The 24,753-nt window shown below is 50.0% G+C and overlaps 1 protein-coding gene across 2 annotated transcripts in view; it reads right to left on the bottom strand.

Annotated features, from left to right (window-relative positions):
• Positions 1-2,215: 2,215 nt before the first annotated feature.
• Positions 2,216-24,753, bottom strand: part of CPNE2 (copine 2) — a 42,630-nt gene continuing 20,092 nt past the window's right edge. For both annotated transcript variants that reach the window (XM_021541175.3, XM_021541176.3), the window contains exons 5-16: positions 22,782-22,853; positions 19,281-19,364; positions 16,188-16,277; positions 15,892-15,990; positions 15,067-15,153; positions 14,836-14,895; positions 12,955-13,088; positions 12,245-12,299; positions 7,934-7,985; positions 6,895-7,028; positions 3,698-3,934; positions 2,216-2,805 (exon numbers count right to left, since the gene is read on the bottom strand). In XM_021541175.3, coding sequence (XP_021396850.1) covers positions 2,698-2,805; positions 3,698-3,934; positions 6,895-7,028; positions 7,934-7,985; positions 12,245-12,299; positions 12,955-13,088; positions 14,836-14,895; positions 15,067-15,153; positions 15,892-15,990; positions 16,188-16,277; positions 19,281-19,364; positions 22,782-22,853 — 1,212 coding nt within the window. In that variant the 3' untranslated portion in view covers positions 2,216-2,697. The remainder of the gene's footprint in view (positions 2,806-3,697; positions 3,935-6,894; positions 7,029-7,933; positions 7,986-12,244; positions 12,300-12,954; positions 13,089-14,835; positions 14,896-15,066; positions 15,154-15,891; positions 15,991-16,187; positions 16,278-19,280; positions 19,365-22,781; positions 22,854-24,753) is intronic.

Consider the following 24,753-nt stretch of genomic DNA (forward strand, 5'->3'; position numbering starts at 1 on the left):
ACCTGGAGGTGACACTGAGGAACTTGTGAGGGAGCAGCTGGGCTAAAAGCAGAGAAAACAAGGCCTGTAGTGGATTCATGCCTTAGCCTGAGTGCTGAATTTTCCAAAGGAAATGGAAAATGGAGAGTTGTGCTCACAATGAAGCTGTCCTTAGCCAAATACCCTTTCTGTTTGCACAACCCTGTTCCACAGTTCCTGCAATCCCTCCCCTGTTCTGGGCTGCCTGGCACCTCTTGTGTTTGCTCCGGTGTTGCTCCTGCCTGTTCTCTAACTACTGTAATTATGCCACTTTCAGGTGGAAAATAAGTAGACCTCGTGTGGCCTCCCTAATGCTTTGCTTTTGGTGACTTTCATCTTACTGAGCTATGGAATGAAATGGAAGTGGTGCACAAAAAAAAAAAAAAAAAAAAAAAAAAGCATGTTTTTTTATTAAAGTTGTGTGGGCCAGAGCCTCAAGGAGTTGGTATGAGAGCTGCTGATGTTCTTCCCTGGCATTAAACTAGATCAATTATCTGACTGTTCTCAGAGCAGCCTTGCCCAGCTGTCAGCATGCTGGGGCCATTTTTCTGAGTGGTATCTTGCACAGCTGCAGTCAAAAGCCTGATTTAGACAGAAATTTATAGTGGGAGTTTCCAGCCAATTGTGGCAAATACAGTGGGGGGCTGCAGGTGAGATGGTGTGTATATTAGGGTGTGTATATGGGGCTGTGCAGGCCAGGAGGAGACATAATCCAGGAAAAGCAGATGTGAGGGCCCTCTGCTTTTCTCCTCTTCCTAGAAGAATGGAATAGGACAGTTGGGGAATGCCTTTGAGTCAGCTCTGCTGTTCTCAGGGCCTGGCTCATGTAAACAAACTGCACAGCTGTCCCAGCTCCTCACTCCGTTGTTGGTCCCATTTACCTTTATACATCAGAAGCCATCTGACATTAAAATCCTCCAGTGCCCTGGGAGATGTGCTGGGAAGTGCAGAGTGCATGGGATGGAGGATAAATCAGACCTGAAAAGGGCAGCTGTGGCAGTGACCTTGCCCTGGGCTGCCAAAGCTGGAGATGAGCTGGCTGTGGCTGGCTCCAGCAGCTCTCATTCACTGGTGGATTTAGATACATTTTTTTGTTATTTTTAAGAAAAAAACATGACTGCATAGTGTGTGCTTCATCCCCTCCCCAGGGACAGCTCAATAAACCGCTCGTTGTCTGTGCTAGTTGTTAAAGTTTCAGCGAGGTGTTAAAAAAACCCGACAAACCCCCACAAACACTCTACTAGCAGAAGAGTTTATGAGCTCCTGCAGCTGCGTGTGAGGTTCTCTTTTGGAAATAAATAAAAAATATTTCCAAAGCCGCAGACTTCGATCTGGAAGCTGAGCTGGATCCAGCCTTATTTTTAAACAAGCCACCCTTCAAAGGCTGCTTCTCCCTTTGGAAAAGGGCGGTGTTGGTTGTTTATTTTCCTTTCCAGGAGGTTTTGCAAGGCAAAGGTTTCTCGGAGCAGTCCCACCTCTCCCAAGGGATGGGGTCTCACCCAGTGCTGTGCTTGGAGCTGTGGGACTGCCCAGGGCCCTCTGTGTGCTGGTGGCAGCAGTGACAGCCACAAGGTGCTGGCAGAGAGCACAACCAGTAGCACACACCTGTGCAGAGAGGGCTGCAGGCTTTCTATAGGGACAGCAACCTCCCACCTCAAAAGCTTCCATTGCTGGGGAGGAGACTCAAGTCAAGCCTACTTGAGTTTGGAGTAGGGCTGGTGATCCCTGCCGGATATTCAACAGCACACTCAGCTTCAAAAGACCTTAATCTAGTTAGGAGCAGCATAAAGCAGCAATTAGCACATTGCTTATGAGCAGCTCAAAGGAGAGCAAGATTTCATTACCCAGCCCATCTTCTTCCAGGCAGCAGGGAGCTTTTGTTACTCAGACTTGGAAAATTTTCTAGAGTTGGAGCAGCACTGAACCTTGAAAATCCCTTTGATGGTTTGTTGTGGGGTACTGGGGTTTTCCCAAGCACACAGACTCAGCTCAGGCAGGCATTAAGGAATATTCCCCAGGATATCTACCTTCACTAAATCTCCCTCTGGGATGCTGCCATTGACAGTGTGGGGCTGATCCTGGGCACAGCCAGCAGAGCAGCTGAGGGAACAGGACAAGCCCTGTCAGGGTGACTCCAAACACCCAGCACTGCTGACAGTGTAAGCCACTCCCAGACCTTCCCATCTAGAGACTCTTGTTTTAAATGTCCAAGTTTCTTTATTAACCTGAGTATAACAAATATAACATGTACACAGTATAAAAATGAACACAGAACCTGACAAGTGTACAGGTACAACACAAATACATGAACTATACAACGACCAGTTCATCGAATGATAATATATTAAGCATTTCATTGCTTGGAAAAAGCAAGTTTTGATCATAAAAATTGTATTCTGTACCACTGAAATTATACAAAGTACATTCAATACTGAAAAGTGACTCAACAGAGCAGGATGGTCCTGCTTAGTGGCCTTGCTGCTTAGTGTTACCTTGGGCCAAGACTGTACAAAATGAATCCAGACACTTTTCTGGGATGTGTCTTAAGAACTTAGCAATTAAATTAAGAAGTACAAAGTGTATCAGGGAGGGTATTCTTCTCTTAAAAGCATGTGGAACGTGCTTTTGGCAGGACCAACAGGCTTCGGCAGCATGCAGAGGGTGCAGCCTGGCACAGCTCTACGCGGGCTCCGAGTTGATGGGTGGCAGGTTTTGGTGCTTGAAGTACTGCACGACTTGCTGGGGCAGCTCTGCCAGCACAGCTTTGGCCAGGGTCTCCTTGGGGACCTGTGAGCCAAAGGGAACCAACACCAGTGTTAGGACAGCCACAGGAGACTGACTGAGCAAACATGGTTGGGCAGGTCCCAGCTCCAGATCTTGGCATTTCACTCAATACCTGCTAGAGTCTGTTGATAGTCAGCATTTTATACACTAGGGATTATTACAGTCTACCCTTCCTTGCAGGAGAGAATTCACTGGTAAAACATCCTGGGTAGGTCAAAAAAAACCAGGTGTGGGTGGCAGGAGGTGAAATAGAAAGACACTGATTAATTGCAAAGAAGGGTAAGATAAGCACAAGCTTCATCCTTGGCAATCAATCAGTGCCAGCCACAGCCTCTGTCCCAGAGTTGTCTGCTGGATGACTGCAATGGACTCATCCCACAGAGAGGACGTGCAGGGCCAGTGCCACCACTGCCCCTTCCTACAGGGGATCAGGGGGCGTGGGACTCCTTCCCAGGACAATTCATCATGAAGTCCTTTGTGTGGCACATCAGGGCTGCTGGATGAGGCCTGAGTGGGAGTCACCAAAACCAACACAGGGCTGTGGCAAGGGGTGCGAGCCCAGTGCTGTCACACCCTGCTGCATGAATGCAGATCCTGCTCTGAGTCACTGGTTTTTGCTCCCACCTGTCTGACAATGACAGGGGATGGAGAAACACGGCATGCTCAGGTGGAACCCACTACAGAGCTGCAGAGCACAGTCACCCCTCCCCGCCCCTGCCCGCAGTGCTGATTTATGTGATCCATGCCAGAGCATCCCTGAGGCTAAGACAGAGCAGGACAGGCAGGTACCTCTTGCCTCTGCCTCTACCGTGGTTGTTCCACTTCCAGGGTGATTCCCAGGTTTGGCAGCCCTGTGATGTCCCCCTGTGATGGCCTCCCCGCTGCCCTCACTCACGTTGCGGAAGTTGCGGAAGGGCACGAACTGGACGATGTCGCGCACGGCCTCCTCGCCCGTGTAGGAGTGCAGCACCCGGCTGTCCCCGTCCAGGAACTCCATGGCAGCAAAGTCAGCGTTGCCCACGCCCACGATGATGATGGACATGGGCAGCTTGGACGCCTGCACCACGGCGTGTCTTGTCTCGTCCATGTCGCTGATCACCCCGTCCGTGATGATGAGGAGGATGAAGTATTGCTGCGGAGGGGAGGGCACAGGGTCAGACCCAGTGGGACACACCCTCACACTGCAGCCAGGGCTCGCTCCGAGTGGCCAGGGTGCTTCACATTTCAAGGGGTGGCACGTCCCCTGGGGATTCGGGGGTGATCTTCCCGTTTCCCAGGTCAGCTGGCATCATGCCCTTCAGCAGAATCCAGAAATTCATGTGTTCCTATTCCCCCTGGTCTTTGAAAGATCTTAAACAAACAACAAACCAGCTCTCGCTCCAAAATATTTTTCTGAATTACTGATTTACTGTACCTAATGATGCAAAAAACCCCAACTGCACGGGATCTTTGTCAAGGCCAGGGGGAATTCAGGGCTGGGACATGAGCCCAGCTGGGAAATGAAATCTCCCTCTGCCTGCACACAGAGGGGTGTTTTTTGGGTGCTCCCATCAACATCTCCTGCTCTGATGTGGATCATCTCCTGTATTGCACTGCCAGGCTGTGGGGCCATCCCGTGCTCAGGGCTTGTCCATCTCCTGTACAAAGCCATGGCTATGAGATGCAGAGGACATCAGCAAGCTGGGGGATGACAGAGCTGCAGCATTAGAAACTGCTCCCCTTCCTTGGGAAAGGGCTGGTCCTGCAGAGCTGGGGAAGGAGGGACAAAGAGATGGACAGATGGTCCTGCTGGACTCAGCTCAGCAAACCTGGAGCATGTGGACCCCCCAAAATCCCATCTCCTCCGTCTCCAGGGAAAGTAATAGCTCAATTTTGGCACATTACAGAGCTTGTGTGTGCTGGAGAAATGACGAAAACGAGCACTTAAGAGCATTAAAGCCCTTTGTTCCTCTCCTCATTCTTTCCATTTCCTCTGAAAACCGCTAGTGCAGCATCCTGGAAAAGCAAAGGAAGGAGTGCTGCCCCAAGCCTGTTTTTCTGGTCTTCCTCCAGCCCACATCCCCTGAAACCTTCCCTAAGCTTCATCCACTCTTGATGAGCTGCAGTGCTAAACTCCAAGTACTAACAAGGCTGGGTAGAGCTTAAACACAACCTGAGGACATGGCTGAGGAGATTTTCCCAAGCCAGACCCTTCTCCACTCCAGCCCCCTTTGATGCATTAACCCTGCCTGCACAGCACAGCCCAGGGTTAAGTTTTTATCTAAATATGAACTTTTGGGAGCAAAATATGGTGAAACAAAAGTCTGCAGAGCAGGACTGCAACATCTGAGTTTGGAGGACAAGACTAAACTTCAGGAGAGGACCTGCAGTGGTCATAACTGGAAATAGAACTTAGACCTCGCCCCATCTGGAAACCAGTATAGGAAGAAGAGTATAAAATCTTGAGAGGAGCAGCTGATAATGACTTTCAGCTGATTCTCCCTGTCCCTGCCTTGCCTGTCTACTGGAATCATGGAAAGGGTTATTTCCCTTTGTTCCCTTTTTTTTTTTCTGTGAAATTTGTAACAGGATCTGAGAAAAATGCTGGAAAGTATGCAGGAAAAGGGGTGGGGAGGTGGAGCCTGTCGAATGTTTATCACAACTTCATACTTCAGAGGTCAAAAGAAGTAAGAGCTGATGTTGGGGATCAGCCTCAAAGCCCAGGGGCTGTGCAGGGGTGATGAAACTGGGGCCAGGAGGCACTGCTGGAGAGCATCACGGGGAGATTCCCCAAGAGCAGTGACACTTTTGGTGGTGTCAGTAAATGACAGCAGGACAGGTGTGCTGGTGGCACCTCAGGGCTCCAGCTGCAGTACTCTGCCAGGGTGGCACCTCTGCCAAGCTACAATCAGAGCTGCTGGTGCACAGGGACCAGGCTAGGGGGTTCATCACAAACCAACCAGCAGCACCTGCCTCCTTTCTCCTCTTTTTCTTGTTAAAATGGCTGATCTCTGCATCCACGTGGGCTCCTGGGATGATTCCCAATCCATTTGTTAATGATATCAGCAGGACTTGGAGGGATTAGGCAGCACTGAACGGCACGAGGTAAGAAAAGGGGCGGTTTGGATGTAGGGACCCTGCTGGAAAGGTGAGTTTTAATTCCCCAAAACTTATTAATCCTTTCCCAAGAGTTAAATGGTGTAACACCTCTCCGTCCCTCCCCCAGCCCCAGGATGTTTTAGTCTCCCATCCCTTAAGAGCTGAGGGCTGTGTTTGTGATGTGTTGCTATGGAAAAACTACGAGGCTTTTTGGTTTTATTTGAAATGCTGGGAGCAAACGAGAGCGGGAGGAAAGGAGGGCAGGCTCGGGCAGCCACTGAAGCCGTCAGCACCAGGGGTGGCTTTGATGCACGAGCTGAAGATGGGATGGAAGAGGAGAAGACCCCGGGGGAGTGAGATCCCTCATCAATAACGCTTTGTGCTGCCAAAAAAACACCCGAGCCAAGCCAGGCTTGCCTCTGACGGCACTATTAGTGCCCATTATTTAAAATCTCCCTTGATTAAACTATTAGTGCCAGCAGAGGGGTGCAATTTGCATACGATTAGCGCCTCTGCTCAGTGCTGAGCCCGTGGGCTCTCCCTCCCCCACTGACAGTGACACAGAAAACGAAAAAACCAGGAGCAACCTGGATCTGTGCTGAATTAAACCAAATTCAGTATTTCCTTGTGCCTGGAGCTGGGAAGAGCAACAGCACTCACAGCAAGGCTGGAAAAGGTCCTCGTGGGGAACAGGTTTTAAGTGTGAATCAGGGAAGCTTTTACCCCAGTATCTCCTGCCATGCCCAAGCTGATGCCCAAGCTGAGCTGTTTTGGCCAGCAAAAGCCAGGGCCAGATCTGCCATCCTCCATGGGCAGCCTGCTGCCACAGGGACCCAAGGGAGCTCTGTCTTGCAGACTTCAGATGCTCTTCACACCCCTAAGAGGATACCTTGGTCACCACTGGCAAGGCTGGACCCACAGACAAGGGAAAGACATGAAACCCAGCTCAGGCTTTGTGTTCCCTGCCCAAAGCCATCAGGATTGCCAACAGATCACGGAATCTTCTGGACTTACTGATGCAGTTTCCTGTTGGGTGGCCTGAGCTGCAAAACGGGCCACGTGGTTGATGATGGGGGAGAAGTTGGTGGGTCCGTAGAAGCGGATGTGGGGCAGGCAGGCAGAGTATGCTTGGACAATGCCCTCCACACCTTCAGGGAGAGCAGAGAAACAGGCATTACAGGGTGTCACAACTCAGGACCACAGCAAGCCCAATTAGGAATCATTAGCTCGTGCTGTCATGGAGCTGAAGTCAGATCTATTCCCCCCGCTTCCTGCCCAACTCATCCCAAATTTCTTATTATCCAAGCTTTGCTCTTCAGTCCCTTTGCAGTGGGTCCTCAAACCTTCTGTGGTAGGGAAGTCCTCATAGTGCCCACAGTCAATGAAGGCATTCCTTGGGATTGTGAAAAAATCTCAGAATCAGCCAAAGAGGAGGAGCAAAAAGAAAAGCAACTCCTGGTCTCTGAACATAACCAGAAAAGAGATAGAGGGTCCATGGTAACCCTTACCACTTAGGATCTGAGCAGTCCTTCAGCCATCACTGTGAGCAGCCATCAGCTGCTAAATGGAGCGTCAGGTCTGAATTCCCCATCTGCTCAACAGGCCTTGTGCTTCTTGCAGCCTTGCTGGGAGAGCAGACGGCTGGTAGGACACACCAGACAGCAGAGCGAAGGCGGATTTTACACAGTCTGAATCCAGTTGCCTCTTACCCTGGGCCTTCCTACACACCCCCAAATTTTCTGTGCTTTCCTCTGAGTGTGCCGTTAGCACGTGCTCTGCTTCACCGTTCACGTCTGTCTCTGAACATGCCTTGAAAAACCCCCATGATCACAGAATCATGGAATGACTCATGTTGGAAGGAACCTTAGAGATCATCTAGTGCCAACCACACTGACATGGGTGGTGATGCCACCCACTAGATTAGGTAGCTCAGGGCCCCATCCAACCTGGCCTTGAACACATCCAGGGATGAAGGTGTTACTGAAGAAATGCAGACGAAGGACAGAAGGCACTGAAGGCATCTAAGGAGTCCTAAAGCCTGGTAGATTCTTACCTGAACAGAATGGATTCCTGGGATTGAAGTTAATGGCAAACTCATGGGATACCTGTGGAGAAGAAAACACCCAAATAAATTTGGAGGGTCAGTGCAGGGCAGACAGCTCACTAACAGTTCAGCTGATGGTGCAGGGCTGGTTTAAGTGTGATGCTCCCTGGAGCAGAACCAGGTGGTCACAGAGTTATGGTCCACATAACTGCTGGGTCAGTGACACTTCCCAGCCCTCCTACCCAAACAGCAAACACAAGTATGGTCAGGCTGAGCAGCACTTGAGGATGAACCACTTATCCAGTGCCCCCATTAAGTGGGGGCATGCAGCCTCCTGAAATTATCACACCATACATTCTCCCACAGTTATCAAAGCAGGTCTGTCCATGTGGCTTCCTGCTGGCTGCCCAGAGGGGAAGCAGGCAGAAGGGATACTCTCAGCCAGCTGTGCCGTCTCACCAGTGACTATGAGAAATTACTTCATCCTGTAGCAGGTTTTAAAGAGAGAAAACTCAAACTCAACACAAGGAGTGCCAGTCCTGGCAGCATCTCCATTCCCCACCTCTATGCACAAGGATGATGCAGCAGGAGGGAAGAAGACACAGTGTGAGCTGTGCTGAAGACCTGGTCTGGCATGTCAGGTACAATGGCAAACCAGCAGCTGATTAACTTCATCATCTGGGTCAGCATGAGGGTGAAAGGCAGCGTGGGAGAGCTGATGTGAAAGCTTGGGTGTGATGGACAGCAGGTCCCAGCACAATCCGAACTGGTCTTCATTGCCTATGAAGCCATCCTTTCACCACAGCACACCCAAGATCCTTTAGCTTTTCCCCCACCTCCTTTCAAGCTTTAAGAGGGAGATGGTTTTGTAAAAAGGTCTTGTTGCAAGAGCAGACCGCCCCCACACCTCGGTCCCTGGCTGATACACTGGACAGCAGCTACTTTGACCCTGTCTCTGCCAGCAAAGAAAGCCCAGCAGCCCAGCAGTGAGAGCAGGCTCCTGACTTCCACTATGAACCTTTCGGTCAACATCCTGCTTGTGGAACAGCCACCAGATGTGTGGGCTTAGACATTCCCCATTCTGCTCCCAGCAATTTAGGCAAGAAGCAAACAGACCCTCAGGAACATCAAGGATGTGCAACTGCCTCTTCCAGCACCTCTGAAAGTTGAGGAGGTGATTTGGGCCCTCAGGCCACCAGCTCAAGGCCTCTGAAACAAAAAGCTCCCACCCTGCCAGTGTTACAAAACAAGGATATTGTCTCCCTCTCAGAAAGGAGGAGGATTGCTGAGCTTTTCAGCAAGGGAATTGCTTTGGGACACACATATTCCCAATGCTGGCAAAAACCAGTGTCCTCCAAAGCCGTCTGAAGCCAGAGTCCTCCTGAGGCTGCAAACGCAACACGCGTCTGATTCAGACTTTCCAATTATGCTGGGCATTGTGTCGAAAGCAGCAGAAACTGTTTTTACAAGAGGCTGTGGGGTGGGAAATAGCAACCAAACAAAAGTAAAGTCAACCAAAAATCATCCCCATGCTGCAAAGCTGATGGGCTGCCTGACTGGCGGCCAGCCACAGCCTGCTCAGGTCTCTGCAGACCTGCAGAGCATCACCAGGAACGCTCACAGCCACCAGGGCAGAGACAAGCTGAATATATGACTGTGTTTTGCACACACCCCTTCTCACAGAAGCCTTGATTTGGGCAATATACCTAAATTCAGTTGACTTGCAGTTGTAATGGGCTTGCTTTTTCTTTTTCTTAAGAGGATGTTCAAAATTCTGTCACAAGTATTTATAGACAAGGAAGGCAGAAATATTTCCATGTTTTGCTCTGCAAAAGAGGGGTTTTTCTTTTAAGAAGCAATGAAATAATTTCAAGCTGTGTTCCTCACTGTCTACAGAGCAGAACCCCTACATGGCAGAAGTGTTGCAAAACCTCCTCTGGAGTTTTTATGAATTTTACATATATATAAAAATATATATCTATATATACATACTCATAAAAAATAAACAGGAGAGCTTCAAAATAACAAAAAACTTAAAAGAAAGGATGTCATTCCCTATTCAGCTTGTACTTTGAAAACAGTTTCTGTGGAGTCCAACTAAATGTACATGGAGCACCTTACAGGTATCCCATTCCCCAGTAACTCACAGGGAGAAACTTCTGAACCACCCCAAAAGGATAGAACAACCCCACAGAGGGTTCTCTGCCACCCCTAGAAGGAATCCCATTGCTGTCATGACTCAGATTGTCTATATATATATATATATATAGATATAGATGATATAGGTATAGATATAGATTATATAGATATAGATATACATAGAAGGCAAAAGGATGGAAAGCCTTGGAGGTTGCACATCAGTCAAGCCACCAGCTTCCTTTGGCTGATCCCATCTCCCAAATCCAGGTGACCGGTGTGGCTCCAAGATTTAGAATCCCCCTCTCCGCTGCTGCTTTGCCTTTGCTCATCCCCCAGAAACCACAACCCATCTGCTCCCCTCTCCTGTTCCCTACTAGGAAACCACTCGAGGCTCTCTACAGAGCTGTTACACGGCAAGATGTTCTTTGACATTTCCAACGCGACTTTTGTGTGCGAAACATCTCGCTCCGCCGGGCGCCTCAGAAGCGTTGGGGGAGCCATGGCAACGGGAGCACAAAGCACCATTTATACCTCTTGTGTCTCTTGGCAATCTTTACTTGGGTCTCTGGGTCTCTGCTTTCTGTCCACGGTCACACAGGGCGCGGGATTTCATGAAAAGCTGCTGCTTTGGCTTTGAAATTACCCGATGAGCCTTGACAGCCAAAAAAAGCTTTAATGAGTGGAGCTAGTGATTCTTAGAGAGAACTGAGATGAAGCTCCAAGCTGGAGTGGTGTAGAGAGATGCACCAGGGATGGCCCAACATGAGACAACTGGTGGGTCACGGGTGACCTGTAGGCATGGCCCAAGCACCTGGGGAGGAAGAAGCTGCTCCCCACTGGGGTTTATTTGGGCTTAGAAATCATTCTGGGGAAAAACAAGGTGTTTTTTCTGGTAACTTTTTACACAGCATCTCCCCGCCCACAGGAGGCTGCAGGAGGCACGTGCAGAGCCCCCAGCCCTCATCCTCAACCCAGTACCCATCTCCAGTCTTGCCAGAAAGGCTGTTTCCAACCCTGTGGGCACTGACTCACACATATGGGCAGCAGAACAGGATGCTCTCCATGATGATCCTGAGCTGCTTTCCATGCCTACTGCATTTGCCATTCCCATTTTTCTCCACAAGTAATAAATCCCTGGCAGCAGCTGGCTCTTAGACCTTGGAAGCTGCTTACCTAGATTTTCCCAACAAAAGTGATAAAGTGACAGACCAGAGACATTTGCAGGCCAAGGAGGATGAATCAGCTCCAAAGTGCACATGGAGGGATCTCCTTCTGTGGCTGGCAAACAGCAAGAGCTCCCACTTGAGTCATATGAATTCTGGCTGCTGGGAGGGCAGAGAAAAACACAAAGCCGGAGCAGGCAGGACATCCCCAGCCATGAGGGTTGGCAGTGATGAGCTTCCCAGCCCAGTTCCCAGCTGCTCATGACTTATGTGCCCTGCTGTGCTCAGCCCAGAGCACAGCTCCCCTCCCACAGAACACAAAGGGCTTGCTGAGATCCAGCCCCAGCCTGAAGCTGGGAACGCCTCAAAACTAATGAGCAGAAAGAAAATGCACATGAAGGGCGTGAGCAAAGAGCGGCCAGAAGACCCAGCCAGTAATTAATGATGGTGGTGTCCCAGCACATTGTCTCAGCCGTGAGGAGATGCTCCCCATCTGCCAGCCAGGCTGCAGGAACAGCCCCATTCCCTGCCCTCCAGAAGAGCAGGATGTGCAGCTCAGCCCTTGTAGGACCAGTGTCTAATCCTAACCAAAGATCAACGTGGATTTTTGGGAAAGCTTCTCTGCTTCAGACTTTGCAGGCTCTGCCTGTACAACATCAAATCAATGCTCCCTAGCTCCCAGCCCCCTTCCAGACTTAGCTGCCGTCTGACACATTCATCCAGAGGCCTTTTCCCTTCCCCAGAATTGTTCTTGCCTTCTGCCAGGAAAATGAATCAATGCCTGGCTCTGCCTATTAATGCCAGGGAGCTGCTGCTTTCATGCCAGTGCAGAATGAAGGAATGGGCTGCTTATGTCCCATCCCTGCCTTGTTGCCCACCCACACTGACACATCTCACCGGCTGAGATTCCACAACTGCCCATTCCTCCTCTCCCCAGCAGCTTTTCCCTGACCAAGCCCTGGCAAGGCAATATCAGGACAAACCCATCTCAAACACTCAGGGAGCCACAGCACTTCACCTTCCAGTCTGGCGGGAGCTGGGCGCCGAATCCCAGAGCAGGAAACATCTTGTCCCTAAAGAGAAGGAGGAAAACATATGGGTGTACTGACACACACAAAGCAGGCTTGCACAGCTTCTCCCAAAACATACAGTGCTTTTAAATGGGAGATAAACATTCTCAAGAGAGAACAGATATTCTCCCTTGAATCTGATTTTTAGAGATCAAATTTAGAGATAAAAGAGTCCAGCTTTGCTCTGTTTTCCATAGAGACCAGGAGCATCCTTTTGCCCAAACACATGTGTCTCTAGCAGGCATGTAACCCTGGAGATTTTAAAAAGTGAGCAATCCATTTTGGTCACAAAAGACATCACAGTGAGAGCAACAGACTTCTGTTTTGTTTTCTCTATCAATGTCTGAGATGATATTTTTTTGGTATTTTCTCCACTCCTCAGGATGTCTGAGGCATGAGGCAATCTGGGGTCACAGCTCTGACAGTAAACAACAGCAAGCTGAGGTCACCTGCACCCAGCAGATCTTCCACCTCTGCTAATTCTCCCTTCCATCCACAGCAGCTATGGAGGAGAGGAGAAAGCCTGTCCCAACCCTCTCCTGCATCCTGATGTTTATGGTAAATAACATCCTTAAGGTATTACATAGCCCTGGATCAAGGCAGATGCATCCCAGAAGCCTCTCAGGAAGCATCTGCAAACAGGGCTGGTGGTGCTTACGAGTCATAGTCCTGGATGATCTGGCCGACAGCCCAGATGGCTGACAAGTACTCGTTTGTCCCCAGGGGGTTGATGTAGTGCAAAGAGGAGGGTTCTTGGGGGTTCCCATTGGAAGCTGTGAAGTCAATCCCAACCTGGAGGACAAGAGAGATGCATAAACCCATCCTCTGTCATCAAATGCCACCAGAGACCTGGCCAGCAAGCCTCCATTGCTATGAGGCCCACCCACAGTTCCCTCAAACCTCAAACTTTGGAAGAAAGTTTAACAAAATCCATTTCTTCACCTTCCCTGCAAAAAGCTGATTAAATGCTACACTAGGCAAAGTCATTCACTCTTACCCCTCCAGTTTTCATCAATGAGCATCACATAAGGTGTCCCCAAGCAGCCCCAACTCCTGGAGCAAGCCACCACCACCTCCAGCTGAGGACTCTTGCTGCCCATGTCCCAGATGCAGAAGGAACTGAGTAGCCCCAGGGACACCAAGGCAGCTGGGGCCACCTGGGTATCTGGATCTCAAGGTGTTTGACCAAAGAATCAGAACCCTGAGCAGACCTTGCCCTGCAGGCTGGAAGACCTGCACTTCTCCAGGCTTCCCCAGGGACCAATATATGCTGAGCTCTCAGGGGACTCTGTCAGGAAGGCACTAAATTAGGCTTTCTATTTAAAGGCATTTGTAGAAATGCCTATCTCAGACCCAGATAAATCTGGCCAGAAGAGGCGAGATGCTGAGCCACCCAATTTGATACGACTGGGAAAGAAGAGTTGGGACGAGGCAAACAGGCAGCGTGACTGCACTCGACTTGTTTGCTTAGCAAAGAGGCAAAACCCAAAATAACTCCACTGGCTAAATTGAGCTCAGGGATTTTGAGAGAGATTTTGCTCCGTACCCATAGTGGGAGAGGACGAATTGCAGTTTGCCTGAGAAGGGACCTTGGCCTGGCTGGGGCAAGAAGACATCACAGCCCAGGATGTGCCACCACCTTGTGCCAGGGTGTGTGCAGAATGCTCCTGCCAGCTCAGGTGTTTCTGCAGTGGAAACACACCCTTTGGACCAAAGATGCCTCGGGAGGAGGAGGAGCCCTCCAATAACCAACAGATCTTTAGATGGGGGGAAAATTTCTGCATTCAAACCTAATTCACACAAGAGCTTTGTGCTACCAATAAATTCACTGGTTTTCTCTTCTATTCACTCTCCAGCACCAAGACCAAAGCACACAGAGGCAGAACAGCACACAAAAAGCTCTCCCAATCATTGCTGTTCCTATGGCAACTCTTCCTCCTCCTCCTACTCTTCCCCCATCATGTTTTCAGATAAAACAACAAAATACAAACTGATTTAACTGTGAGTGCCTGCAGCTCTCTGGATACTGCACCAGGAAAGTTTGCAGAAATTGAGAAACCCACTTCTGCATTGTGGTGGTTTCACTCAGGATTGTCATGTTCTTGCTTATTTACTCCTGACAAGCTGTGGTCCAGCTTGAAAGAAGGTGAAAATGTCAGCAAAAATGCAGAAAACCATCTCTATAAGATCCCAAAGCCTCCCATCTGGGTTCTGAATAAGTAGAGCTGCCATAAAAAAAATGAAAGTGGTTAAAGCTTGAAATAGGGAGAGAAATTGGTGACATTTTGTGAAGGGTCAGGTCGTTTTGAAAGTCTGGCCTTCAGCCAAAGTCCAGCCAGCTTCCTCCAAGCTACTGGATGTACCTCAGCATCCCCAGAATCCCCAAACCCACATGGTTTAACAGCAAAACAGGCAGCTCCTCACTGTCATGAGAAGTCCCCCCAAGCTGGTGCCAAATCTCACACTGAACCTCACTCCCCAGTTCTGCCCATCACACAGGTGTTACTACTATTGGGCAATGAGAAGCAAAGGTCCTTACAGTGAACATCAGCTGGCAGCCTCCCAGGATGTAGTCCAGGAAAGAGAAATCTCTGGTTATCTGAAAGAAAAAACAAAAAAAAGCAGTTTCAGCAATTGTCATCATTGTCATCATTATTGAGGCTATGCAGGCCCTTGGAAACACAAGAGAGGCAGAGGATAAGGGAAGGGGGAGCTCGAGAAGACCCAAGTTCAGTCAGGGCTGAAGGAAACATCTCAGTCACATACTCACTTTGCAGGACTTGACAATGATGATCCCAGAGTTCTTGTAATTCTTTTTCTTCTTTTGCTTTTTGGGGTTAATGCACTCTAGCTCGAGCTGTAAGACACGAGACAGACCCTGGTGTGAGAGCAGTGCTGGGCTCTCAGATGCCACAGCAGCATGTCCTAGGATCAGCCTCCCTCCACTGCTGAAGAAGGTTTTATTCCCAGCCTATAGATTGCAAATCCAGAAGAAAATTGGGCTCAATGCCTGCCTCTGGCACTACAATCTTGTGCAGTCCTAGGCAGAGCACTTTCATGCCTTGGTGCCTCAGTTTCCTCAGGCAGGAGACTCAATGCAGCACACGTGGTGTTTCACACCCCTCCATACCTTGGCCTGCAGTCCTGGTGAAGAGAGCAGTGCAAAGCTCTGCTATCCACGGGTCTTCACAACAGAGGAGGAATCTGCCAAGGATCTTGGCCAGCACTTCAGGGTAAAATGGGGACATCTTTGGCACAAAACTGGTGTGGAGTTGCACTCCAGGGGACCAGGCTGCCCCAGCAGCAAGTCACACCTCCCCTTCTGGCCCCCTGAACCACAAGGCACCTCCAAATCATGGGTGCTGCTTCAGACACCCAGCAGAGCCTGATTTTCAGCCAAGCCAGCCTTAGCTTGCTCCAGCTCAGAAGTTTTAGCTGCAGCCATAGCCTGGGTCACTCATGGTGTGGGTGGAAGGAGAAAGGAATTTGGACTTGGCTTATTCTGAGCACAGATTGTGGGTGCAAGTACCAAAGTCTATCATCAACCCCTTCCTCATTTTTCCTCATTCTTCCCCAAAAGCATGTCAGAACTTACTGGAGAGGCATCTTGGGCTTCACACAACCTGGCCACTGAGGTCTGAAACTCGCCGATGAAGTCGTGGCCCCCGTCACTGTCGTAGTCGTAACACACCACCTGGGGTGGGAGGAGCACAAGGCAGCCTCAGAAACAGCAGCTATCTCCTGCAAGAGCTGCTGAACTTTGGGACACCCCAGACAACCAATTTTTTGTTGTTTTGGGGTTTGTTAATAAGCCAGCCCTGGGGGTCCAGCTGTTGAACAGTCAATCCCAGAGGCTGATCCCCACAATACAAGCCAGAGGGCTCCTGCTACCTTTATCAGCTTCTCCATATCTCCATCACACAGTGACACCAAAGGCACAGTGAAGGGCTTCCAGACGGGGTCCAGCGTGTATTTGATCACCTGGAGGTGGGAGCAGAGGATGCTGTTACAATGGGCACACCCACGGGCAGAGATCAGGACAAAGCAGGGACCCTGCAGCAGCTCCCAGTGAGCCAGGCCAGGAAAGCTGTCTCAGCCCTCCCCTGCCTCCATAATTGAGACACAGCAGCTTCCCCTTCTCGGGCTGCAGCACGTGTGAGTTAAACCAGGTTTGTTTTCATTGCACTGGGTGATTTATCCACCCCTGGGAGCAATTAAGGAAACCTGCCTGAGAGAACAGCTGTGGCACACCGGGCAGCACAGCACAGCAATGCCTGAGCAGGGGCACAGCCACTCACTCCACAGCTCCCCGTCCAGCAGCTGCTATTTATACCCTCTGCATCCCACTGCTTGCCCCCTACTCATTGCTTACAGCCCCCCAACACCCAAACACAGCCTGAATCCATCTGGGGTCTGACCACTGAGAAGATGGAGCAGCAAGATGCTGCAACCCGCCCTGGAAAGCCAAAACAGCCCAGAGCACATTAAGCTCTCTTGTCTCATCTGTGTAACATCTGCTGCCTGGGCTGGAGAAATATTAATTGATGCTTTTTGACATTTCCTGAGAGAATGCAATTGCTTAGTAGAAACCTAAGCAAACTCAAGCGGGCTCCAGGCACATGCTGTGTACATCTGAGGTGCCTGCAGGGCAGGCAAAGATCCCTTTTCACAAAGGTGTGGTGCTCACAAGGAGAGATTCACAGGGATATTCAGAAAGTCAGGCACAGGCAGCAAATTAACCCTTCTCTGTGCAAGGCAAACACGGGGGATATCTGGTGTGAAGGACCTTGGATCTTTGCAGCTGGGACAGTCACTGCACAGAGCAGTGGAGATCCGTGGCTGCTGCTGTGGGCAAACAGCTGCACAGGACCTGGAGCTGGCATCTTGTGTGACAGCAAGGCTCCTACTGAGAGAGGGGGAAACCCTGGCACTGCAGGAACAGTTTAGCTGAAATTGTAAACAACTCCTCCAGGAGCCTGGGAGAGCAGGGGGAGCCCACACATCCCAGGATGCTGCCCACAGGCTCACCAGGGTGGGTGGGGAAGGAGCCAGAGTTCCAGCTGAGCATTCACATTTGTGCTTGGACAACAAGCTGCAGTGGTGGGTGCACTTATCCTGTCCTGCCACAGCTGCCCTGTCTGCTGGCAGGAGAAATGCCAGCATCAGACTGAAAGCTGGCTCTATTCCTGCACTGGAAGCTGCAAGAATGGAGAACTTTATTTCTTCATATCCAGCCTCAAAGCACAAAGATGCATCATAGAATGGTTTGGGTTGGAAGGGGCCTTAAAGACTATCCAGTTCCAATCCCCCACCATGGGCAGGAACACATTCCACTAGACCAGGTTGCTTCAAGACCCATCCAACTTGGCCTTGGACACTTCCAGGGATGGGTCACCTAACGTGGATCCCTCTCAGGGCAGCTGGATGTATTCAGGGCTGGTAAGGTGGAGGCAGTTGGAGCACCCATTGCTTAAAAGAAAACTTGTCTAGACCTTGATTCAGTGGGACAGGACAATGGGCAGCAACTCAGAGGAAACACCAGTATAGACATCTGCTCCCCACAGACCTGACATGCTTGTAGAGATGCCAGCAATGGTGGTGCACAGTCACCTTCCCATGCCTCTTGAGAAAGAAGGGCTGGAGGCCACTCCAAACCCCCACATCTGAGAAACACATCTTGTTGAGTCAAAACCCAGCTACACACACTGAATCATGAGGGAAAAAAACAAGTAAGGCCCCAGCCTGCTCCCACAGAAATACAGGAGAAATACTAAGGTTGATGTGAACTAAATATGCATGGAAAGGTGTGTGAGAAAGTACCAAAAAATAAACAGCAGAGCTGAGGCTATAAGGATGGCCTGTACTGATACCACAGAACACAAGGCATTACCTACATCCTGGTGCTCATGTGCATGTGGGTGTGAGAGTGAAGGAAATCCTCGTGGACTTTGCACAGAAGTGGTAAAACCAAACATATGCAGAGACATTGTAAATAAACACCACTTTCTCCTTCCACCTGAGCTCCCCCTGTGTTTTGTTACAGCAGCTTCCTGTGATGGTACAACTCCTTAGCCAGGCTTTGAGGGGACAAGAAAAGGGATGGAAAAAGAAGGGTGTGAGATGGGGTGAAATGGAGCTCTCTTCTTCTGCCAGGGAAGCTGTGTCAGTCTCCCCCACCAGTGATTCCCCCTCCTCTCTCTGCCAGCTGCCAGGAACTATGTGCAAACTAAAGAGAGCCTTGAAACAAGCTCTAAGGAGAAGAAAGAAAGCAGTTGAAAAGTACTTATTAGTCCATTGTTAAAGCATAATCCAGCCATTTTCTCCCTGCCTATGCTGTGGCTGGCATTCCTAACATCACTGGCTTTAGCAGCTTGAGAACATGACCAGCTCAGATCAAAATACCACAACAGGTATAAATGAGGGAGAGGAGAGTCAGTTGGCCCTGATTAGACCCACCAAGGGCCTGGTACAGCTCTCTGCCTCCTTGCCTCTGGCTCTGGCTCATGAGAGACACAAGGCTGGATGCTCAAGCACTGAAACTGGAAGTGCCTGAACACCCAGCTTAGGTGGAGGTGTGGCAAAAACTCATTTTAACCTTTTCTCACCTCACACCACCTCTTTTCACCGTCTCCCCAGGTCACAGCTCATCCTGATGCTCCTGCAAGTGGAGGGAGAGTGGCCCAGGGCTCAGTCTAAACCCAGGATGAGACTGGAGATTATCATGGGCTTCAAGGCCATCTCCCTCTCTGCATGCTACATACAGCAGTGGGTAGCACAGAAAAGATTTCAAGATTTGCTGGCCCCAGTGAACCTTCATCTGCTGGAGTCCAGCAGCCTCAACTGGACCCCAGGAAGTGAGTTGTAAGGTTTTGAAATCCCAGGATCCCACCCTGCCCTACAGGCAATGGGTGAGGCCATGAAGGGCAAGGGGAGCTGATATGAGGAGGGAGGTGTCTCAGCAGCTCAGGTTGGAGTTTTGCTCACCTCTGTTCTGTGAACCAGCATCCACTTCCCATCATCACCTGGTTTATAAAACTCCAAGAAGGGGTCTGATTTCCCAAAAAGGTCCTGGAGGGAGAAGAACAGGATGGGTTACGTGGTGCTCTGTGAGCAGCAGAGGTCCAAGAGAGATATTTCTGTGCCACTGCCAGCCCTGCAGATGCTCTCCTGTCCTCATGGGCCAGGTCAGGCACACTGGCAAACAGGCAGCAGCCACAGGCAGTGTCCTCCCACCTCCCTGTCCTGGCTATGTGAATCCCCTTGATTTCCCCAGCACATTTTGCAAGGCGGGTGTGTTGGCACCCCAGCGTGTGCCCGTACCCAAAAAGCTCTCCGGACACAGATGCCACAGAAAACAACCCCAGCTGGGAGGCAGCTGTGTTTGGGCTTGGAAAAACATCCAAAGCCTCAAAGGAAAAACAGAATTTTGAAGTGCATGTCTTGGGGGAGAAGGGAAGAACATCCACCCTCCTACACACAGCAGTAAAGCATAAGCAGAGGAAGTCTTTAAGGAGCTAGCTGCCCTGGTGTTGACAGAGATCATGTAACACCCTGAGATACGCAGCCCTGAGTCAGTGTGTGCTGCCTCTGCTGCCAGCTTCTCCTCAGATAATCCCCCGACAAAGGGCTGCTGCTTTATGAGGAACATGCACACACACAAGCCCTGCTGGAAGCAGCACGGGGGCTGCTTCAGCACCCGGCGAGGCGGAAGGCGCTGGTGGCACCCACAGGGAAACTCCAGATTTTCCAGGCAGAACTTCATCCCCATTCAGAAAAAAACAAGTTGCTGCTAACAAGAAACCAAATCCCAAATATTCCAGACAATCTATTGAGAATTCAAGTTATTTCAGTTGGGTTTTCCTCCTAGAGGAGGGTGGGTGTCTGAATCCTTCAAAGAGCTGGAGGAACTTTTTATGGGTTTGTGCTTCTGAGGGATGCAGTGGGGATGTGAGGGGCTGTGCATGGAGAAGGAGGAAACGTGGACACTCCAGAACCTCCTGTCCACAGCAAGCCCAGGAGATGGCAGCTGGGACAGGGTTCTAGCGATGTCCCAGCAGAAAATCCATCAACATTTCTATCTGTTTCTGAAGTCAGACAGAAAAGTAAATCACTGCAAAGTGTTTTGGCTTGGGGAAACTACAACTTGTTTCAGTCCAAATTCTTCTGCAGAGAAGCGGACCATAAAGGCTCTCTGGTGAGATGAGGCTATTTTTTCCCTACCCTCTTTCACACATTTGTAGGGTAGAAACACAATCCATTCCTTCTGCAGCTTTCTGGCTATAGCACAGCTCTGATCCTGCTCACCACCACCCGGGCTTGGCACTTGCAGGCTTCACAGATGGATTAAAGAACCAGTGGTGGGTACCTGACCCTGCCTGTGCTGGATTTACCTCCAACCCAAGGCAGTTTGATCAGCACCAGCCCAGCGTGGGCTGCTGGAGGCACCGGGGAGCTTTGAAGGTGTTTGCTGCCATCCCACGTGGGTCAGCCTGCCTTGCAAGTCTGGTCGGCCTTGCTCTGTTCAAAGCAGGGTGGGAGATGCCTCCAAGCCACAAGATTGTGGGCTGCTATTTTAAAACATCAAACCCACACACATCTCACCCCTGCAAACCTGGCAGGAGATGGAAACTGAGCAACCAAAGGAGCTCAGCAGACCAGATTGATCAGCAAATTGATCCAAGAATTGAAATGATCCAAACTGGTTTTAACACACCATGGAAAAGGAGGGAGAAGCTGGCGCTTCTAGCAGATACAGCTCCCTAAATCACAGCTTCCAGCAGCAGTCCTGGCTCACAGCACTTGCTGTCCCCCAGCCATGCTGAAGCATCACTGCCATTCTGCTGTCCCCATTGCTGTGGTGGCACGGACAGCTCTGGGCTTCACATGGCCAATTCCAAGTGAAAATACCTCCTCTTCTGCAAGATATTTTATCTTTCAACAGCTCTCCCAAGAACTAATCTGACATAAGAGCCCCAGGCTAAATCTGCTGCTGACATGCTCCTGCTTTGCAGCTTCAACATTTAAATCAAGGTAGTGAGATGCAGGTGGAGAGAATGGAGATGTGATGGGGAGGAGGACCTGCCTGCAGCCTCAGAGAGATCCCAGCCTCAGGGCAGCCATGGCAGAGCTGCCCGGGGCTGAACACAGCTCCAGGCTGGCCTTGTGGCACAGCTGCCAGTAAGGGATGACCACAGCTTCAGCTTGGTGTGTGCACTAAAGATGATCCCATGAACCCACCACGAAATCCTGTGAGATCCAGTCCTTTCCTGTAATGTCTGAGCCTGTAGCTGTGCTCCCCAGCTCCATGCTGTGTGGCACTGGATGCTGCAACTCCCCAACCTTAGCTTTGGTTTTCTTTTGTTTATTCGATTTTTCACTGTCTTTCCTAAGCTTAAACAAGTTTTACCCAGCTCCCACAGCTGCATTACAACCATAAGCAAAAATTACACAAAAATACTGTTTTCCATCCAATATCCTTGTTCAAGGGCAGTTTTAATTTGCATGAAGTGACCTGAGCATCCTTTGCTCATGAGCAGGACTTTGAGCACTGCAGCTCTGTCCTGCGGTATGGGAATTGGTAAAGAAACTTTGTCAGTTCTTGGTGACAGCAGGTGATCACTGAGTACAACCTTTTTGCTCACACCTGTAGATGAAATTGAGTTGTTTGTTACCTCTTAACTGGGGCATTTGGCTCCTTGCACTAGGCAAGGTAAGCAGAAGGGTGAGAAAACAGCCACTTCCAACAGGTGGGAAAAAACATTTGGATAAAGCAGATACCCACTGAGTTTTAACAACAGGATTGGGTGAACCCCATCTTCTGCTCCAGCAAATACCCTTCTGCCTGGCTGCTTGCTTTACCCTGTTTGCAAAGAAACTGAGGGCCATCCTGCCAATAAAACAAGCTCTGGAGAGACTAGGAAGAAGGAAAAAATAATATTCCCAACGATTGCTTAGCAACAGGACTGGTTCAAGAGGAATAGCTCTGGTTGCCTGGTAAATAAGGTCAGAAGATGCCATTAGTGAGGCTCCCTGTTTCCTGTGCATCACATCCAAAGCTCATGTGTTACCTGCCTCTGTGAGATCCTCACTTCCTTGGAGAAGACAGGCCCTGCACTTTGATACAGAAGCAGATTTTTGCCCCATTTCCAGAGAGGCTGAAGGTGACAAGCCAGGAGCCCTCAGCACATCTGAGACAGGGAGTCAAGGGTCATCAAAACTTGTCTGCTGTCTCTGAGACATGCTGATACACAGATCCTGTGCCACACAATCTTTCCATCTCGAGATGTGTGACGAAGGAAGAAATACTGTGACAAAAGGGAAACTGAGGCACAACTGTACCCCACAGCCAGAGGATCTCCCCAGTTTCACCCTGAAGTTTTCTCCAGTGGGACTACTTTCTGCCACTGCTACACCCAAAGCAGAGATTTCTTTAGATCCCAAGGGCAGAAATTTAACATTGCATCCCCCAGACACAGCTCCACTCACCTTTTTATCCAGTTTTCTGCCAGCCATGCTCAGAGTAATCACCCTGTTATCTGAGAGCTCTTGAGCAGCTATCTGAAAGACAAGGGAAACATTCATTTTCAGCATAAAAAAATTAAGCTTCCGGTAAAAAACTCAACCCCTTTCTTGAGTTTTATGCTGGATTTGGTCTCTCATGGCTTTTCTACACCAGGGCTCATTCATGACCTCCAAGTAGGAGAAGTGTCCAGACTGAGCCAAGAGGAAGGAGAAGCCATATAAACCCTTGCCAGCAAGATGTGCCACCTCGTGCTCCACGTCCTGGGCATGGCAAAAACATCCTTAGGGAACATTTCCCTTAGGGGGAATGCTGGTGGAACCCAGGAGTTGAGCCATGTCTCCACATGGCCACCTGATAAGGCAGCCCCAAGGATGAAGATCCCATGGCTGCTCCTGAGGAGCTGCAGCAGGCAGGAGCACAGCCCAGACCACTTCAGCTGGAGAGACTTTATTCACACATGCTCCAGAAGGGCTTTGGCTGCCAACCCCCAGTGGGCCAGTTTTGTCTGGAATACGGTCTAATCAGTCTCTTGGTATTTTAAAGGAATGTTTATAACAAAACCCCACATTTATTCACTTTTATTACAAGCCATTTTCTGAATCACTTGTCTTTTTTTTTCCTGCCCAAGCATCTGCTCTCCACCTCTCCTTTCTCTGATCTCTCAAGGGGGGGGCTGAGCTGTTCCCCAGCATTCCCAGCTGCATCCATCTCCCAGGGCAGGAGCCAGCAGCAGAACAGCCAGGAACCCAGCATGGACATTGTCCTTGTGCACAGTGTCCCAGGCACGGCTGTTTGCTGGGGGTTGTCCTGCACTGAAATTCTGCAGTGTCATTACACAAGGCTTCAAGAAAAACTTGCAGAACTCCAGGGCACAATATTCTACAGAATGAGCAATCAGAGGGTTGTGGGCACTTAGGAGAGCTGGGGAGTTGGCAGAGATGCAGCTTCTGCATCTGCCTGGGCAGCTGCGTGAGGGGATGAGCCACAGCTCCTGGACAACCTCCTGGCCTTCCCACGGTGGACACAGCTCTTTGGTCCACAGAGGACTCATTCACTGCACATGAACCCCAGTTTTCCCCTCTGTTCCATCAAAGTTCCATACTGCCATGCCATGGAATTACTTTTCTCTCCCACCTAGTCCCTGGTGAGTGTAAGCAGTCGCCAAAACCAGCAGGAGGAAGAGAAACTGTAGGGAAGAGGATGAAATTTGTCCTTTCCTCAGCCCCAGTTGGAATCCAGCACTTTAGGGCTCACTGTAGGCTATGCAAAAGCCAGGCTGAGCAGACAAGCCAGGCATGTCCTTGTGCCATCCTGCCACAGGTTGCTGGTGGCATCTTCTCTTGGCCAGAACAGACAGTAACAACATCCCTACCACTATGTCCAGCAGAGGCGTGCAGCAAGATTTTAAAATTGACTTCTACAAACACAGAGGTTTGCTTTGGGATTTTCTCTCTTCAAGCTTAGGGAGCCCCACACAGTCCAACCTATTCAGCCAAGGTTCTTCTGCTGCATTCACCTGTGTGGCATCTCAGCTAGGAAAATGGATAGTTGGGCAAAACTGAAGGAGGTCAGACTTTGGCTCCAAACTCCCTGGAGCCTCCTCCTTCAGTGGTGTCCAAAGCCTGTGCTCCAGCACTGCACCAGGCAGCAGGGAAAGGTGCCCACCACACACAGCCCTGTTGCCATCCCCCAGCCCAGGCCAGGATGAAAAAAATGAGATCAAGAAATCATATCAGTTCTACAACATTAATCAGATGCCTCTGCCCCTTGGCTGTTTAATGACACATTAGGGACAGAACAGGACCTTCCTTTTTCTAAAGCATGTAACCTTTGAACTTGACTGGAAACTTTTTCAGCTCTTCCCACTCAAGCATTGGATGGGATGTTGAGAGCCTTGGGAATGGCCCCACTTCTGAACCTCACTGCGGCTTTTCC

Source organism: Lonchura striata, chromosome 13 (genome assembly GCF_046129695.1).
Source record: "Lonchura striata isolate bLonStr1 chromosome 13, bLonStr1.mat, whole genome shotgun sequence".
NCBI classification, from domain to species: domain Eukaryota; kingdom Metazoa; phylum Chordata; class Aves; order Passeriformes; family Estrildidae; genus Lonchura; species Lonchura striata.